Source organism: Myxine glutinosa, chromosome 12 (assembly GCF_964187855.1).
Source record: "Myxine glutinosa chromosome 12, kmMyxGlut1.1, whole genome shotgun sequence".
NCBI classification, from domain to species: domain Eukaryota; kingdom Metazoa; phylum Chordata; class Myxini; order Myxiniformes; family Myxinidae; genus Myxine; species Myxine glutinosa.
In genome coordinates this window covers 55,583,469-55,603,389 of record NC_136272.1, presented here as the reverse complement: position 1 = coordinate 55,603,389, position 19,921 = coordinate 55,583,469, and the positions used below count along the sequence as shown (strand labels likewise).

Genomic DNA, 19,921 nt, shown 5'->3' with positions numbered 1-19,921 from the left:
ATTCAATCGGGAAATCTCTAAAGTGACCGAAAGAGAAGGAAAAAGAAGAAGAAGAAGAATACGGAGGAAGAACAGGTTTTATTATACACACACAAGCAATGGATGGAAGAAGCAGTAACACAGCGAATCCTTAACTTACACTATTCATTTTTACTTAGCCCCAAGACAAACGAGCAGGACAGGACGTTCACACTTACGCAGGGGATAATGCAGGCAGGTAAGGCTTGAGATGGAGGCAAGGTCGGGAGGCCGCCGGTCGCAATTCCTCGCGGTTTTGGCGGGAAACCCTCCGTCGCGTATCCACTGCGGGAGACGCCACGCGCTGGTTCGGCACACCTGCTCCTCTTCTTGGGGCGGGGCCGTCTCCCTCCTTTCAGCGCGTCTCTCCAAAGCTGGTCTCCTTGCCGAGTACCTCTCCTCTTTGGCTTGGAGCGTTTCGCATCTCACCGCCTCTCTTTGGTGCAGCCTCGTTGCTCCTCTCCAGCTCCAGCTCATCTCTCAAAGCAGTCCCCTGCAGGCGCTTTTATCACCTCGGGCGAAATCAAGCCGCCGACTCCGAGGGCACGCCTACCGGGTCACTCACCGCGGTGTTGATTGGCTGTTAGGGCCGGTTCACTCCTTCCCTCTTCTGACGAGGTGGAGACACGCCTTTCTTCTCCAACCTTACCTCGTGGCCAATGGTGGTTGAAGAGAAAAACCGACCAAAATGCGGAAGGCAAATGGAAGGGAGGTTTTGGGGAAATTGGAAGGGCCTATGCTTATTTTGTTTGATACAATGCAAAGTCAATCTAGTGGGAAAACACATACTTAGCCTACATGGAATAAGGAAATACACTATTTAAAAGATATATCGTGACCTGCGTGTATATTCCATGCAATTAACTAGGACGCTGACTGCGACCATTATTTACATTAACAGGGTGGTACCGTACGTTTGTAACGTTCACATTGTAACGTTTTCACATTCGTTACACTTCCTCCAAAATTGTTACACTTCTCAAAAAACCGTTACACTTCTCAAATTCGTTACACACTTCCCAAAATCGTTACACACTTCTCAAAATCGTTACACTGCACCCCCCTTTCTTCAGGTCCGTCCTCGGACCTATTAAACTTTAACTTAGTGTGGCACGTAGGTGTAATTCCCTCTACAATTAACCTGACCCTGAGTGTGACAATTTTAAAACACAAATAAGTATGTCCCCCTATTGCATTGCACCCTGTCTAACAGACTCAAGCCCACAGCTAACCGAATTACGGGATTATTCTCAAACTATACATTTACGGTGGGGAGCATTATTTACAATGACGTGATTTCTTATTTACAACGCAACCCAGGACCTGTGTTTTTCTTTTTCTTTTTTTTTTTCTTTTTAGGGAACAAGAAAAAGAAATTCCTGTTGGGAGGGAGGAGACAGCACGCATTGCATCGATGCACCAGTACCAATACCACCAAAGCACCCAAAAGCACCCAAACACCACAAAGCACCCAAAAGCACCATCCGGTGCGGTCACCATGGTTCATAATAAACACAACAAAACAACTGGTGGTGGTCTTCTCTTTCTCTGCTGGGCCGATGTTCTTCCCGACGTCTTCAGGCTTCATGCGGCCTATTTGGACATAATAAAAAGCACAACTTGTGTCCATTTTTATTTAGGGCCTCAGGGGCCAACTAAGGGTGGTCCACCTCTTTGGCATAGGTGCCACCTTACCGAGGTCCGCAAGCAAGATTCCCTGGCCACTATGGCCGGTTTCCAACAGAGGTGCCCTGCCCCAGAACCTGGGGTCCATCAAGTGGTACTTGGCCGCAGAACAGCGGTCCATAAAGTGGTACATCAACGCAATGCATGCTGGTTCTGGGAATCTCGGGCGCACAATGGCCACCTCACGCACGCTCCCATCGGCACCCAATGGCGCACAGGTCATGTGGGAGACAAAAGAAAGACAATTGAGCGAGGGGTAAGGTCACAAGGGTACACGTCAATAAGGCAATGCAAGGTGAAATGCGTACGGAGGCCGAAGTGAGAAAGCTCGTCCCTACCGTACGTCACCCCCCTGTCACCTACCCTACCCTTGTTCCCACCCCATATGTACAAAAATCTACACATTTACAAATTCGTCACTACTGTCACGTCTTCCCCATATTTCCCCTATACCAAATTCGTCTCCACAATCCCTTTACTTCAAAATTTGCCATCACCAATTCATCATCAATCCTCCTAAGGAGGGAGAGATGGAATTACGCACAATGTCACACCCACGTCATGATGCGTCTCACAATCCAAACATTTGCATCATAAAAAATAATCAAAACATGGCATGGTGTGGAGTACCTGTCACCTCAGGTGAGTGGATGCAGATGGTGCGAGGAGATCCTTCATCCTACCTATCCTCTAAATGACTTTAACACACTTTACACTACCCGGGGTCTTTCCCTGCCAATCCATTGGCCAACTTACACTACGGGTTCTAATAACCAATTCCCATTGGCCAAACTGTGGTGCTCCTCAATTTTGGGGTCTCACTCCCCCGATTCATCTCCCGGTGCTCTAGCACAATTTCTGGGCTGCGACGTGTACCTCTCCCAACAGGTCTACCCACCTGCACACCTCCACCACTGTAGTTGCCACCCGAGCTTACCTAGCTCCTCACCCTAACCTAACTAACTGGGGACAGCCCCTCTCCTGGCTCTGTCACCCCTTGGTGCCCTCTGGCACTGGGCTACCCGGGTCCGTCCTCCGGATCCTCGGGCCCCATCCACACAACTACTACCGGCTCCCAGAGCCCACCTGCGGCCTCACCTGGCCGACATCCTTACAGTGGTGGAGTGCCCAAACCAACTACACACACTAACAGGCTACACGCCCAGCCATTTCCACAACACCAACGCACCCATCCACATACCATTCTGTCACCCGCACCACAGATGCCAATATCCAACCACAATTTACCTGTACCCTCTACCTAACACTTACACTACCCGCCCCGGGTATCCGTGATGGGGGTCCACTCTTCCCCCATTCACACCTTCGCACCATCCACTCCACTCCACAATTTCCACCATACCCACTCCACGACCATCCATTGGCCAATACTCCATACCATTTATTCCATACACCTGTCCTCCATTCACCTGTCGTTGCACACCTGTGCAATCTCACCTGGTGCCACCTGCACCCTCCTTTCTTCCTGGACCATTTGGTCAACACAACACGCAATCACCACTACTCCCTCATACACTGCTCCACACACCTGTTCAGTTGCACACCTGTGCAATCACACCTGTTCCATTCTCACCTGTTCAATCCTCACACACACGGCATCATCTCAGCTAACTTCTCCCCTCTGAAACTTGCGCTTCCCAGTCGTCCCTTTAAACTATTGCGCTCCCACGTCATTATAATCCACACTAATCTACCTGCGTCCCCACTACAGGTATCAGTCACTAACTAAACTTAACGTTACCTAATGTCAATCTCTTCTAGATCCCTATCATTATCCAAGCCCTCCCTGGCTCGGTTGTCATAGCCACCCCATAAACTATTGCGCATTTGCCCCCACTCTGTGAGGGATGGTGGATTTGCCATCCCACCACATCGGGGGTCTCTCACTATCAATTTTGTTCGTCCAGATTCCACAAGTCAAAAATTTTCTATTTACTGCCAATTCTATTCACTTTTCTAAATTTTGTATCAAATCACTACTATCACTATCACCATCACCCGTCTACTTATTTGGTCCTCTCGGTGCGCCAATTCACATCTACAGCCCGGCTTCGTACAGCCGAGCAATGAACGCGGGTTCTTTTGTGCCAGCGGCTGGATACGTCCCGCATTCGGGGCAGGGACGGAGGCTTACCCGGGCCGAGATCCCATGCACCACCTCGGCGTGGAGCCATCCAATGTCCCGATCTCGACCTGCCGGCACGTCTCAATAGAAAGTGGTCGCCATGACGACCCTTCCTATCGGGCTGCCCGCTCCGCCTAGTGGAGCCCGGACGCGGCCGCTCCACGCGAGGCCCAGCGTGGATCGCGCACGGCGGTCCTTTCGAACCCGCCGTGGCTCGGATCTCCGCTGGTTCTCGCGGCACGCGAAGCCCGGCACGCACCGAGGGCCCGATCCGGCTAAAAGTCGACCTAACCTTTAACCCGGTTACCGTCGACGCTTCACCTGCAGGCTTACATGCATACGCTACCTTTCTTGCTCATACATGCAGCCGTTCCCATTCTCCTCGTACCTTTTCTTTCACACCTCGGTACACTCACTCCGCTCACCGACTTGGTCACACACCTGACCACCGAACACTTTGGCACACATTCGTCGCTCGCACACCTCACCAATACACCGCTTCGCGCCCCCTCCTCGGTCACCTCCTCTGTGACAATCACAGGTGTGCTCTCATTCGCACACCCAACCACGTGCCTCACTACCAACTCAAATGTGCCTTCCCACACACGCTCTACCATCCCAGGTGTGCTTCCTTCCATTCCAGGTGTACATCCTCGCTCACCTGTCACAACCAACTCACGCTCCGTTTCACTCTCACTACTCTCACCTCCACTCTCGGTCGCGCACTCACCCTTACTCTCGACAGCACACTCTTTCCTCATGCACCCGTCCGTTACACACCTTTCTCGCGCGTCCTCCCGCGCACACTTTTTCGTTACTTCCTCCGTAACACTCACCACACCGCGCTTCCCTGTGCTCCCTCGCACACGCGCTTCGACCAACTCACTCTTGACGGCACACTCACTCCTCGGCGTGCACTTTTTCCTCACACACCCCATGGTCGGACATTCTCGCACACCTCTTTTTTCGCACACCAGACCTGTCGCACACTTCACCAACGGCCTCTCACGAACACCCGGATCCAAACCAATCCCCAAGCCGACTGAAGCTTTCCTCACATCATATACATTGCCACTCACCTCCGTACTTCGTCTCACCTCCTCTGCCACCTGCAAACTTTTTATTTGGTTAGTGAGCATCACATCATGATTTGAACACAGACCTTGTACATATTCCATGACTTCCTCCTTTATCTCCCTCTTAGTTTCTGTCCGTCCCTTCTTAATTTCACTCACCTCTTCTCCCACTTCCTCTAATTTTTGTTTAACCTCTTTTATTTCTCGGTGCGTCTCCTCAAGTTCGTCCTCTAAGGCTACCGTGACCGTTTCTACGTGCGTCCTTACCTCCCGGTCCTTCGTCTCCATTGCTTCTGTCACCTCTTCCACCCTCATTGTCAGTTCCTCCCGTACCATCTGACATTGCCTCTGCGTCGCTATTAATTCGTTTTTAATTTCTTTTTGTGTCGCCTTTAACCCTCCTAGTACCGCAGTGTTCTTTTGAACCTGCTCCACTAACTTAGTTTGTCCCTCTGTCAGCTGTTCTACTCCTTTCGTCAGATCTTCTATTCCCCCCTGTAACTTTGCCGTATTATTTCTCACCTCTTTCTCTATACGCTTTTCGCCTCGCTTTACCTCCTCGCGCAGCCCCGAAACCTCCTCACTTACCCCTCTTCTGATCTCCTCTCCCATCACTTGCATCTCCTGCCCAGATGCCACCCTCATCTGCTCCATTTCCTCCCTGTGAGCATCCAGTTTGGTTTCTACCCCCATTCTGACCCCCTCTATCTGCTGCCCCATTTGGTTAACTTCCCTTTCCGCTTGGTCCCTCATGTCCCTCAATTTGCCTTCCATACTGTTTTCTAACCCCTCTAACCCACTTTTCACTCCCTCTATCTGATTCTCCTGGGCAGCCATTCTATTTTCTACCCCCTCTAACCCCTTTTGCATCCCTTCCATTTGATTTTCTTGAGCGGCCATTCTGTTTTCTACCCCCATTAACCCATTCTTTACCTCTTTTATCCCGTTGTCTAACCCCTCAAAATTTTTGTCGAACTTCCCAAATTTCTTGTCTAACTCCTCACCGGTACCCCTCGCTTCGTCCCTCATTACCCCCATTTGGTTTCCCATTACCCCCATCTTGGCTTCTAGCCTGTCCATAAGGGCCCCCATTTTTTCTGCTTTCCATTTTCTCACTATCGTTATTTTTCTGCATTTCCACCATGAATTGGGTCATGAAGGCTTGCATTTGGGTCGCGCTCATTGGTTCCGCGACCGTGGCCCCCTCAACCACGTGCGCGAGGGCGCCATTTTGTGCGTCTGAAACCTCCGCAACCACATTGCCATTTTTCTCCTCCTCCCTTTCCTCCACATACATTTCCCCGAGGTCCTGGGTCGATTCCACCCTGTCTATCTCTCCCACCGACATCCGATCGCCTTGATTGTCCATGGCGCGATCTCAAAATTCGGGTTTTGCTTTATAAAACAAAATAAATTTCGGCAGCTTGTAATTTTGAGCGCGTTAAGCGCGCTTCGGGTCCGATTTCGGGTCCGATCTCCCTCCTCGACACCAATTGTTACTCTAATAGTACAATTGGTGTTCCAAAATTTGGGCCTAACAAATTTAGTCCCAGGTTCGAATCCAACTCCTCGACACCAATTGTTACAGACGCGGCTTTTAGATGTTATATTGACCGAGCGGTGGTGTATTTAACCGCGTCCGAACAGTTACTCCCCGATTAAAACCCGATTTCACCCGACGTTGACCAGATCGCCCCACGGATATTCAATCGGGAAATCTCTAAAGCGACCGAAAGAGAAGGAAAAAGAAGAAGAAGAAGAATACGGAGGAAGAACAGGTTTTATTATACACACACAAGCAATGGATGGAAGAAGCAGTAACACAGCGAATCCTTAACTTACACTATTCATTTTTACTTAGCCCCAAGACAAACGAGCAGGACAGGACGTTCACACTTACGCAGGGGATAATGCAGGCAGGTAAGGCTTGAGATGGAGGCAAGGTCGGGAGGCCGCCGGTCGCAATTCCTCGCGGTTTTGGCGGGAAACCCTCCGTCGCGTATCCACTGCGGGAGACGCCACGCGCTGGTTCGGCACACCTGCTCCTCTTCTTGGGGCGGGGCCGTCTCCCTCCTTTCAGCGCGTCTCTCCAAAGCTGGTCTCCTTGCCGAGTACCTCTCCTCTTTGGCTTGGAGCGTTTCGCATCTCACCGCCTCTCTTTGGTGCAGCCTCGTTGCTCCTCTCCAGCTCCAGCTCATCTCTCAAAGCAGTCCCCTGCAGGCGCTTTTATCACCTCGGGCGAAATCAAGCCGCCGACTCCGAGGGCACGCCTACCGGGTCACTCACCGCGGTGTTGATTGGCTGTTAGGGCCGGTTCACTCTTTCCCTCTTCTGACGAGGTGGAGACACGCCTTTCTTCTCCAACCTTACCTCGTGGCCAATGGTGGTTGAAGAGAAAAACCGACCAAAATGCGGAAGGCAAATGGAAGGGAGGTTTTGGGGAAATTGGAAGGGCCTACGCTTATTTTGTTTGATACAATGCAAAGTCAATCTAGTGGGAAAACACATACTTAGCCTACATGGAATAAGGAAATACACTATTTAAAAGATATATCGTGACCTGCGTGTATATTCCATGCAATTAACTAGGACGCTGACTGCGACCATTATTTACATTAACAGGGTGGTACCGTACGTTTGTAACGTTCACATTGTAACGTTTTCACATTCGTTACACTTCCTCCAAAATTGTTACACTTCTCAAAAAACCGTTACACTTCTCAAATTCGTTACACACTTCCCAAAATCGTTACACACTTCTCAAAATCGTTACAGTATTATCTGTTATGAGACTAGTTAGCTACACAATACCGAAAATTCAGTTCGATTCCAACAACTTTGAAACTTTGACCTTTGTGACCTTCAAAAGGTGTCAAAGGTCGAGGCTTCTGAAATTTGTTGGAATACTTGAATTTCATTATGTATGTGATAATATAAGGTCATGTACGACATTTCACCCTCTCAGGAAGCCAACAATGTAATAAAACCATCAAAAATCGACTTTTCTAAATTTTGTGACCTTGTGACCTTGACCTTGGGGTGAAAATGAAAAATCGAGCTCCGTGGGGAGTTCAACAAATGTCCCACACATGACATTGGCCTAACCCAATACCGAAACCCCCGTCTGATTCCACCCACTCCCTCGGAGAAGATGTAGCTTGAAATCGATTACCCCCTAAAAAGACATCTTTTCGGGCGTGGCTCCGCCCACAATCAGCGCAATACGCCCACTCTACGCAGGACACAAATAGATCATGCTATCAACCTGCCATCCAAGTTTCATCAAGATCGGATGATATCATCGGGTAGTTATGCTGCGGACAGACAGACACACACACACAGACAGACGCAGACACATGACGAATATAGTGGTCACTTGATAACTCGTGAACCAATTACTTCAGCCGTTCTCAAGTTATAGACCTATTACAGAATTTGACCTTTGAACTCTTGACCCCAAAATCTAATCGGTTCATCTTTACATCATTCTACATAAGTGTATCAAATTTGACTAAGATCCCTTTAGCCGTTCTCAAGTTATCGTGGTAATCTAATCACGGACGGATAGCTGGATGGACAACCTGAAAACGTAATGCCTACGGCGACTTCGTCGGCAGAGGCATAAAAAAGTTGGAGAAAAGGGTGCACAGATATCACGTCGCCAGTGTCCGTTAAAATTACCATGGACTGTCACGATTCACAAATGCCAAGGACTGATGAAATTGTTTTAAATATGAAAGGTGCAAAGAAATTTGGATCTGTTCAGGCATATGTTGCATTCAGACATTGTAAAATCTCTAGATTCACTACACATCATTAATTTTCACAAATATGTAATAAAAACTGAATGCTAAAAGAGAAATGACAGCATTTAATTCTGGCTTCCCCTTCGACGATCCATATATCAGTAGTTGCAGTTTCACGTTTAAAGATCAGTTTTGCTTTGAGATATCAGTTTAGATTCGTCATTGCAACTTGTGATGCAACACGAATAGTGCACAGATTGGTCAGTGTTCGGGAACTGTTAGGGAAGAGGTTTCTCAAGACGAGGCTCAGACTCAAAGGGACTCAGACTCGCTCAGTTCAGATCGAGATTTATTCCGATTTGCGGAGAGGACTTTACACAAAATACAGACAAGATACGACGCGTCGTTCGGTTGAAGTATTCTCTCTCCTCGCAGCCTTGGAGCGTCCTCTTAAATAGACCCCTGCTGCTTTGATCTTGTTCAGTTTGAATTTCGAGGTCAACACAAACCTTGGTCAACTCAGTATTTTTGGTGCCAAAGCCCATCTGCGTTCCATCATGGAGCCACTAAGAGGTTTACAAAAGATGGCTATCACGGGAAGAAGGGAACAGGGTCATTGTTTGGGTCGAAAAGGTCAACACTGACAAATTCAATCTCAGATAGTTGACTTGCATTCAAACCCGGGCTGAGTCGACTCTCTGCCCCTGGGCCTTTCACTAAAGGACAAAGGTTCAATCTTACAGATGGCCGCTTATCGTCCTGTTTTCATTTTCACTGCGTTGCTCAGGCTGCAAGCTTTGAAAGCACATTCTGTCTTTAATACTAATTTTAACAGTTGGCAATAACTTGCCTTTATATGTCCTTTACAATTCCACATCAGCAAAACCGATTTTGGGAGGAAATGTTTTCAAATTTTCTGAGGGTCTAAAGTGTTTTTAGGGTCATAAAGGGGACTAAAGTGTTTAAAGAATCGAGGCTCTTAAAAGGGACAAATGAGGTCTAAAGGTGTACAAGGACGAAAGAGCGAAAAGGGTCAAAAGTGTCCAAATGGTCTTAAATTGTCCAGAGGGTCTTACATTGTCCAAAGGGTCTTAAAAAGTCAATAGGTCTGAAAAATGTCTCAAAAGGGGTGAAATGGGTATGAAAGGGTCTAATGGGTGTAAAGGTATTTGGGTTGTAAAAGGTCTAAGGGGTTTCAATGGGTTTAAGGGGGGTAAAGGGTCGAAAGGAGTTTAAAGGGTCTAATGTGTGTAGTGTACGTGGTCCAATGGGGTATAGGGGGTGCAAAGGGTCTAGAGGGTCTAAATGGGTCTAAGGGTTGCAAAGGGTCTAAGCCCTAAGGGATGGAAAGGGTCTAAAGAGTGTAAAAGGGAGTGAAGCTGTAGTGAAGAAAATACCTCGGGTTCGTAAATTTTGTCCTGTTCACCGGGATTAACACACCTGGTGACGGATGGCCGACCGAGCTTTACCTCCAAGGCGTACCCAAACTATGGCGGTGTTATTTCTTTTACACGCACGAGGGTGGAGGGCAGCAAGGCTCTTACCTGCACAGATTCCACTGAGGCGTCCTCAAACCCACGAACGATTAAACAAGACAGGCACGGAATTAAAACTCAACAAATAACGGTTTAATCACACGAAAATACACCATTTGGTGTCTGTCTGTCTAATGAAATTTTGACCGCAATACATTCTGTCGTTACTTATCCAATCTCAACCAAACTTGACAGGACGACTAAGGGTTACATAATGAAGGTTGTCACGCATTCATTTGCCCCCAATCCCCAAGGGGGTTTTCTCCCCCGAGCCGGTTTTCCCTGCCATTGCCCTCAATGGGGTTGCATGTTGAGGTGTATATCAATGTTAAATTAGCTTTATCGTGGTATTTTTTTTTCCAAAGAAGAAGATTTATCGTGGCATTTTTCCAAAGACCCTTTGAATAACAAAATTAATGATGAAATCGCATATTATTAATGTTGTTACAAAACAATATTAATACTAATAATGTCCCACTTCCCAAGGTGTTTTTCCTGCAGTGATAACGTGTATAAGTACCTTATAGTTATAATGGCGTTTCCGTGGGAGCAACGGCTTCTACAGGAAGTAAAAAGATTATAAACCACAAGCACGTATGATTAGCTTTTTAAACAGTCGCCAATGCTCTTTATAACACTAAATGAAGAAATTTGGAGGAATCCCAACATCCGTGAAGTCAGGTTTACTTGCAGAACTGAGCGAAGATCTACATTACTCTATATACCCCACAAATGTTGGGTTAATAACATGGCCCTTTCTGTCGCTACCGTGACATTTTTGGTAGCGAACTTTTGAAACTCGCTCCTGCTGTTTAACACTAAACTGAAAGGGAGGAAGCCCTGATTGTGCTCATTCACCAAGCAGCTGGCTTGCGCTTGCCAAGCTACTAAGGGTTACATAAGTTGGTGGTCTTTCTGTCTTCTACCGACTCCTCTCTGGCCTTGCCCCCCCCAGCTCTCTCTGGGCTCTGTCCCGCAAATATTCCTACAGGTCGCACAAGATCTGCCTGCAACCCTCTTTTGGTTAAACTGCCAAAATCAAGACTCTCTGCTCACCTTCACTCCTTCATTCCTCTTTTCTCCCGCCTCTGGAACAAACTCCCACACTCCCTTCAATCCCACTCCTCCCTCCAGGTCTTTAAAACAGCTGTTCACCACCATCTCTTATCTTCCCCCATCCAAAACCTTGATCTTTTCTACCCCCGCTAATTTCACCCCAATTCCCCTTTTTGAAATACCAACTTCTGTCCTGGAAGTCCTTGGTGTCCTTGTGCTTTATACTTCTCCCTCCCCCCCCCCCCCTTCCCATGCCTCCTCCCCCCAGACCCTCTCCCTTCCACACATCTCCCTGCTCTCGGATGTTGTGTTTGTGTGCTTCCCCTTTTCTCCCCATCTTGTCTTCCGCTCCCTCTTTTTGTGTATTTTGTTTGTCTGGTCGATTTGTTTGTGAAGTAAATGTTAGCTCTTTCACGAGCCTCGATTCAGTATACAAAAAAAAAGAAGAAAAAAAAAAAGCTGGCTGTTCCTTAACAGTTTTGAATGGAGTGCTTGCTCGAATGCTTAAACCACTTGGCGATCTCTCTGCAAGAACCTTGGTAAATGAACACACACCCAATGTTCTTGAGACCCGACCGTAGATCGACTGTAATCTATAGACCTTAAAGAGGAATGACCCTTCATGTCGCTCCCATAGTGTGCGGGTGTACTAGTAAAAATAAATGCCAGGATACAAAATGCTAAGGTAAACTAAAATCTTAAATGAGACGTCTCCATACAGACTCATTTACAACACAAGGGGAAAACTAAAGTGAAAAATAAATGTGATTGTGTGGTGCGTTTGCCTGCTACCCTGTGGTTTCCTCAGGCGGTCCCTGAATCCCGCCGGCCACCGAACGGGTCCCTGAGTCCTTGCGTGGGAAGCGTGAACTCACGCCGCCGCCTGCTGCCCACGCGAGGCCCAAAGCTCTCTCCTCCGCCGGCCCACGTCCCATGTCCCACTAGGGTGGGCCATACTTCTTTTTTTTTTGTAAATCAATCGAGAGGGGTGTTCATATTACGTATTTTGGTGTGTAGAACACAAATCTGAGGTTTTTTTAAAGTTCTGATAACCCTAACCTACATCAATTTGCAGTTGATTATTATTAAATTTTTGATTATTTTGCTATTCTTCTTGGAAAAAAGAGACGTTTTTTATTTTGAAGTTAGGGCTTTTATTTTGGTAACTTCCTGTTGGGACGGCAGTTGTAGCCATCTTGTTGCTGAAAGCTCGATGTTGAGGAGGTTGGCAATCCTTATCCATCCGTCTTCTCTTCTTATGGCATTGCCAGTATACGTTTTTGATTAGGAACCTGAGCAACAAATAGATAATAATTTTAGATGTAAATTACATTGTTTTATATTATATTTGTTAATTGATTTGTGTACTTACCTATTGCTAGCCTGAGTTACATGTGAAAGAAAATAGTGACCTGTGAAGTGAATATTTTGACGGTTTTCTGTAATACCTGTGTAATACCTTAATATCTGTCTGTAGTGGATACTTACCTGTGTATTATTGTTTTTATTTCAGTGTGAACTACTAAAAATGGCTCAAGTCAGAACAAGGATGAAATCAAGTTCTCCTTTAAGTAATCTTGTTGGCACTGGGCAGGAGCTGTTGGTGTCTGAACTGCCAACTGTGAGGGATATCCTGAGGTGTGGCATCTACTTGAGGGAGCAAAGTGAAGATGACAGGAGGAACTACCCAGTGGATCAGCTCGTGTCTGACATCTACCTTGGTCTGATTTGTCAGCGGAGCAAAGCTAATGCTCTTTTCAAGCCTCCTGTTATCAATGAAAAGGTGACCATCATGTCCAAGCTCAAGGAGGTCTGGAATCAGGCAGTGAAGTTTTCTCTTGGGAAGGGCAAACTTGATGCCAAAGAGAGGTTCATTGTCAAGTTAGACAAGTTATTTGATATTTTGACTTGCAAGTGTCAGATTACCAGTTGTGAGGGGGGAGGCTGTGAGGCCGGTGAGGGCTGTGTGATCCAAGCCCACATTAACTGTTCCTGCAGCAGAGAGAAAATGATTCCTGTGAAAGATCTTGCCTACATCAAGGGACAGAAAGAGAAGGTTGGAAGTAAAGGACCCCACCAAATGGGGAGCCCTGATCTGCCAGAGCACAAGAGACAGGTGAGGACATTGGAAAGGCAGGAAAAGAAAAAGAATGCAGAGAAAAGGAGAAGGAGCAAGGAGGAAAATGCTGCAGCAGCAGAGAAGGCAGCCAGGAAGGATGGTGAGAGATTTTTGTCAGATGGTGATGAGGATCTGGAATTGGAGAGAAGTGGTGCTGAAGATGAGTTTGTCACTGAAGTTGAGCTCTTCCCTGAAACTGACACTGAGCCTGCAGCTTCAGCAAAGGTCCAGAAAAACTATGATGAGATTCCAAACATTGCCCTTGCTAGTGTAAGGTATGGCATAGGGCTGAGGCCAACTGCAGCGATAGCAACTGCAGCTCTGATTGATGCAGGAATCATCACAGAAGACAATACAAGTAAAGTGATTGATAAGAACAAGGTCAATAGAGCACAGGAGAAGTTGATGACAGAGCTGGGGGAAGAGTTTGATGAGAAGTGCAGGGAAGAGGGGGGGGGGGATCTCCTGCATCCTCTTTGATGGGCGGATTGACCTGACCAATGTGATGATGAAAGCTGAGGGCAGTGACAAATCTTTTCCTGCAAAGATCAAGGAAGAACACTATAGTGTTGTTAGTGAGCCTGGTAGCTACTATCTGTTCCACTTTACCCCAGAGAAAGCAACTAAAGAGGAGTCACATGCGGAGCAGATTGCTAAGGTCCTGTTTGCCTGGCTGAAAGAGAAGTGGTTTGATAAGACCTTGTGGGCCATTGGAGGAGACTCAACAAATGTCAACACTGGTGTGAAAGCTGGAGTAATGCGGAAGCTGGAGCTGCACCTGGGGAGAAAGCTGGTCTGGTTCGTGTGCAACCTGCACACTGGTGAACTTCCCCTGTGCCATCTCATTGTTCACCTTGATGGCCCTACTCTGTCAGACAACACATTTTCCGGGCCAATCGGAAAGCTCCTTGCTTCTGCTACAGACTTGGATATCAATCCAAACTTCACCCGGATCTTTGTTGGCCCTCCACTGATCAAGCTGTCTGACAAGGCCATTGAAGATCTCTCAACTGATCAACACTATGGCTATAAAATTGTCTGTGCAATCAGGGATGGAGTGCTTCCTGCAAGGCTGGCTCTAGTGGAGACTGGACCAGTAAACCACAGCCGCTGGCTCACCACAGCGAACAGACTTCTCAGGCTCTGGGTGTCAAAGCATGGACTGAAAGGAAAGAACCGGAAGAATCTGCAATTCATTGTGGAATTCATCGTTGGAGTGTATTATCCATGTTGGTTCAACGTGAAAGTCAAGCACTCCTGGATCGAAGGGCCTAGGCACATCTTGTTTCAGCTGGACTGCCTCAAGTCCCAGAGGAAGGAGGTGCTGGACCTTGTGATGCCGACTGTGAGAAGATCTGCTTGGTATGCCCACAGTGAAGCCATCCTCCAAACACTGCTGTGCTCTGAGGATCAGAAGGAGAGGACTGAGGGGGTGGAGAGAATCCTGGCCATCAGGGGAGAGGGGGACCCAGACACTCAGCTGGGGGACTCCTCTGTCAGGACCAGAAAGACACCTGACATCAACTGTGATGCTTCCAGCATTGGTAACTTGATCAGCTGGTCAGAAGGTGTGTCAGAGCCACCTCTCACCTGCTCCCTAAGCACCTCGGAGGTGAAGAACTTCATCAACACCCCCATGGAGGTGCTCAACTGGCCTTGCCACACACAAAGCATTGAGAGGGTTGTTAAAATGGTGACTGAGGCTTATGAGAGGTACTTCGCACAGGAAAAGAGGGATGGAGGCATCAGGGCTCAGGAGACCAGCAGGAGGCTGATGTCCAAGAAAGAGTCAAAGCAGGACTTGTGCAACCTGGTAAAGTTCAAGAAGTAAGGAGATTGATCTTTGTAATTGTAACCAGTGATATACAGACTTGGCATTTAATATGGAATTTTTTTTTTCCTTGACTTGGTTTTACTTTCTTAACTCAGTATATCAATCTGGTGAGTTTCTTTTACACTTTGGTGATTTATTTGTTAAAAGAACCATGTCACTGATTGTCTGTCGCAGCAAGAAGTCAACAATAGGATTATATCACAGGTGGCATGGCAAAATGTACGGACAGGTGCATTTGATGATTGGCTTCACAGTCGGGTATACAAGGGTTGTTGCGTTCTGTATTAGTGGAAAACAACTGCTGCACGTCTCCAAAAGTTATTACCGCTTCCTCTGGAGATGGTCCGTCAACTCGACAATGCTTTTTGTCATGGAGTGGTGGCTTTACGAAATTACGGCATGAAACAGCGTGCTATTGCTCGGCACTATGGCATCACTCAAGGTCAGGTGTCAAAGATCCTGAAACGAAATGCTCAGAGGGGTGTCCCTACTCCAATACCGAGGCCAGGACGTCCCCGCAGAACCACAAGGAGGGATGATCGCCAGCTGCACCGGTTAGTCCGCAATGGCCGTACCAAGTCAGCTAATCGGCTTCGGGCTGAGTGGCAGCAACTGACAAATGTGCCTGTATCCAGAAGGCTAGTCAACCAACGACTGGTTCAAGCAAGCTATCGTGCCAGGCGTCCCCTGAGAAAGCCACGCCTGACCAGACAACACCGCCAGCACCGATTGCAGTGGGCCAGAGAGCACCGTCAATGTCAGCCAGGACACTGGAATCATGTGATCTTCAGTGACAAGTCTAAATTTCTGGTCTATCGTCAAGATGGCCGCGTCCGAGTGTGCAGACAAGTGCATGAAGCCGACAACAAAGATTGTATAGTGCCAAGAGTCCAAGTTGGAGGTGGTGGGGTGACCGTTTGGGCTGCTTTTCATGCAGGGGGCAAAACTGACCTGGTTGTTCTGAATGGAAACCTGAACCAGTTCAAGTACAGAGCCATTCTGGAAGAAACATTGCTTCCATTTGCTCGTGTAGCCTTTCGAGGAAACTTTGTCTTCCAAGATGACAATGCACGGCCTCATCGTGCTTGCATGATCCAACCCTTTCTTGCTGACCGTGGTGTAGAGCATATGGAGTGGCCTGCCATGTCCCCGGATATTAATCCGATCGAGAACTTGTGGGCAGAATTAACGCATCAAATCGACCACTAGGACCAGCAGCCGACCTCTGTGCGTGAATTGCAGCAGGCTATTGTCACTGCATGGCAAGCGATTCCTGTCCAAACCTTAGCAAATCTCGTGAACAGCATGCCTCAACGTGTACGTGCTCTCCTGAATGCTCGTGGGGGTTACACGAAGTACTGAACTGTAATTTTACTGTCCGTAATCCCAGTCGTAATTTAACTTTTGTTTTTGTTTAAAAAATTTTTGGCTAATGTGCAAAATAAAGAGATACTTCTGGAAAACGTACAGAAGTTTAACACAGCACTGTCCATGAATTGAGTTCGATATCAGTTTACATCACTTTCCAGGATCAATTTATTTGTTTCGAAATGTCAAATGTGGTTTTTGTTTCTTTTAAAGGTCACATTAACAAAATCTAGAATAATTTCAACATAATTCCAATGAACTTTTGGTTCTAAGACATCTTGAAAAGTACGTTCACCCCCACAAAAAAAATATTCCATATTAAATGCCAAGTCTGTACATACAGTTCACCTGTTAATAAATATGTACATTTGATTTGGCTGTGTCAATATGAATGATTTCCCTTATATCTTTTAATATCTTATAAAGGGGTTCGAAAGGGTAAAATTGGCAATTTAGAAATACAAATTGATGTAGGTTAGAGTTATCCTATCCAAAAATAAACTCATATTTGAATTCCCCATAAAAAAACAATATGGACACCCCTCATGTTAGGATTTCCTTCAGATTCATTTTGGCACCTGAGTATGACCCGCCCTAACGTCCCACGCTCCCATGTTCCAGTTCTCTTTATTTCTCCTTAGAAATCTGTGATCCTCTCAGAACTCTGTCCCTGTCACAACATTCCCTTATTCCCCTCTCAGAGTGTGACCCTTAAACACTCTGGAGCACTCCAAATCTGCTCATAACCCTCTTGAATGATCTGAGACTCGCAAGCTCTCCTCAGAACCATTCTCACTCCTCTATGCGCACCAAACCAAGAGCTGCTGGCTCCTCCCTCTTCTCCCCGGGCAACGCTCTGCCCCTTCCTCCTCAGAACTCCACAATCGCTCGTGCGTCATAATCTCCTCCCACTTGCTCTTTTGACAACCCTCCAACCCTCGAGGTGTTGGGCCCCACCCCTTCCATGAGACAATCATAGCTCTCCCCCCACCTCTTCTTGCCTGGCAGAGTCCCATGATCTGCCCCGCTCTTCCAACTCAATAGAACTGTCTTATTGCCACCCGGTGAACCAGGTAAATGTTTACAGGGAGGTTTGTGTGCACATTTACTTCACTTAATCCCTCGCTATCGATTACAAAGCACCACCCTCTGTATGGTGCACATTCAAACAGACAATCCTTAAGCTGTCCTTACTTATGACATTGAGATTGGCTACCCTCTCTGGAACTGCACCTCCTGTAAGGTTCACTGCAGGGGCAGCATCTCCAGCCTTAACGCTTACAGACTCACACCGAATTAATCTCAACAAAATAAATCAAGAGGGGTTGTGGACAGCGAGCCATAGCTAACTTACTTATTATCCTTACCGTGCTACCCACTTCGTTACAAACAAATTTCAAATATTTCTACGTACAAATTCTTCTCTCCTCGTCTCCTCACTCCGATGTCACGGTGCAGGGAGAGGATGGCTCCAAAAACAAATGCACATGCAGGCCGACCTTATCAGACAATTTAACTTAACCAATTCACAACCCCATCGACTTGAGCACGTCCCACAATGGATGTCAGCTGTCAGATGAGCCCAATTTCAAGCTACCTATCCAATTTCACGGGCTATCTGCCCTCCATAGCACATATCAAGTTGCTTTGGACTTTGTGGAATATTCCCACACTCCCAGGTCCCATGACCTGCCTCACTCTTCCAACTTATCAGAGCTGTCCTGCTGCCACCCGGTGCACCAGGAAGATGTTTACAGGGAGGTCTGTATGCATATTTACTTCACTTAATCCTTCGCTATCTTTATATAGCACCACTCTCAGTATGGTGCACATTCAAACAGATAATATAATCTAATCCTTAAGCTGACGTGCCCCTATTTATTACATCAAGATTGGCTACCTACTCACACACAGACCATACTACTCCATACAGTTCTATCTGTTCTAAGGTAATCTCTACCCTCTCCTCCCCACCGCCCATCTTCCTCTCCCACCATAAACGCAACACTATATGTCCGTGCTAATAATCAATTTCTCTACTTTCCCATTCCCCTGTGTAACTTCCTAGGTTTTGGAAGACGCCGGGTGTATCTGCAAACGGCACCTCCTTTCCTGCACTCGTCCTTCACTCTTTTCTCAACCAACATGTCCTCGTGAATTCTCTTTATCACCCAAGCCTGTGGAAAGTCCGTCTTCAACGTCACCCTCGGTGGCTCTGCTTGGAGAGCCGGAGTCCTGCACGACCTTCTACGAACCGATTGTCGATGGTGTCCTGAAACTTGCCCAGTTATTTCCAACAGAGAATTATTGGAGCAAGTGGCTCACCTACATCCACTCCTAAATAGCACATTTTCATGAGATTTGACTTTGATAATCTCCAACGGTCATCGTGATCTTGACCATTGGGACAAAGGCATCAACTTCTCAATGGGCAGGTTTTAGAATACATGGGTTTCTGCCAGGAGTGATTTGTGATGCATTGGCTACCACCATCTTCTCATTATTGTTTTGATCATTGTGCAGCAATTCTCAGTCTGAGAAATAAATGGATGCTTTTTATTTTGCATCGTGTCCATTTATTTGAATGGGCTGTGAGTTTTGCACCAGCATGCCACGTCACCCTTTACGCCTGGCAATCGAGGTTGGTTAACGGAGGTTACAACCAGGCGTGGTCCGAGTTCCAGCTGAGTGAACTGGCACAGCAGGCTGTCCTATTAAGTGTCTCATCTTCTGTTCATCAGAAAGAGATGGTGATATTGATAAAGCTGAACCATTGTTACCCTCGCCAGAGGAGAGGGTATTGCATTTGAGTCCGTTTGTTTGTCTGTCTGTCTGTCTGTTTGTCCGCACAGAATAAATATGATTTTCTCTGCAACCATTGGTCCGATTGACAGGAATTTTTCATCACATGTGCAACTCCACCTGTATAATTTTTAAAATAATTATCAAGTCATAGGTCACGTGGTTCGGCCGCCATCTTGGAAAAACCGAAAAACTTTGCACCGCTATATCTCCAAAAGCGCTGAATATAAAAAATTGAGACGTGGCTCATTGTAAAGAACTCTCCATGGGGAATAAAATATGTTACCGATGATGTCATATGTGCCTCCATTATGATGTCAATTCGACAAGTGCAAAACTTCATCCAATAAAGATTAAATTTCTTGAGCGCCATGTCGGCATAAACTGGTGGAGAAAGAGAATAATGATGTCATCGGTCACGTGGTTTGGCCACCATCTTGGAAAAAACGAAAAATGTGGCACCTCGAAATCTCCAATAGGGCGGAATAGACAAAATTGAAACATGGCTCATTGTAAAGAACTCTCCATGGGGAAT

At 46.9% G+C, this 19,921-nt stretch overlaps 1 protein-coding gene across 1 annotated transcript in view; it reads left to right on the top strand.

Annotated features, from left to right (window-relative positions):
• Positions 1 to 19,459, top strand: part of LOC137437231 (general transcription factor 3C polypeptide 1) — a 405,949-nt gene extending 386,490 nt beyond the window's left edge. Inside the window, exons 41-42 of the mRNA XM_078766829.1 lie at positions 12,072 to 12,209; positions 18,653 to 19,459. Of these exons, the coding sequence (XP_078622955.1) occupies positions 12,072 to 12,209; positions 18,653 to 18,925 (411 nt within the window). The 3' untranslated portion in view covers positions 18,926 to 19,459. The remainder of the gene's footprint in view (positions 1 to 12,071; positions 12,210 to 18,652) is intronic.
• Positions 19,460 to 19,921: the final 462 nt, after the last annotated feature.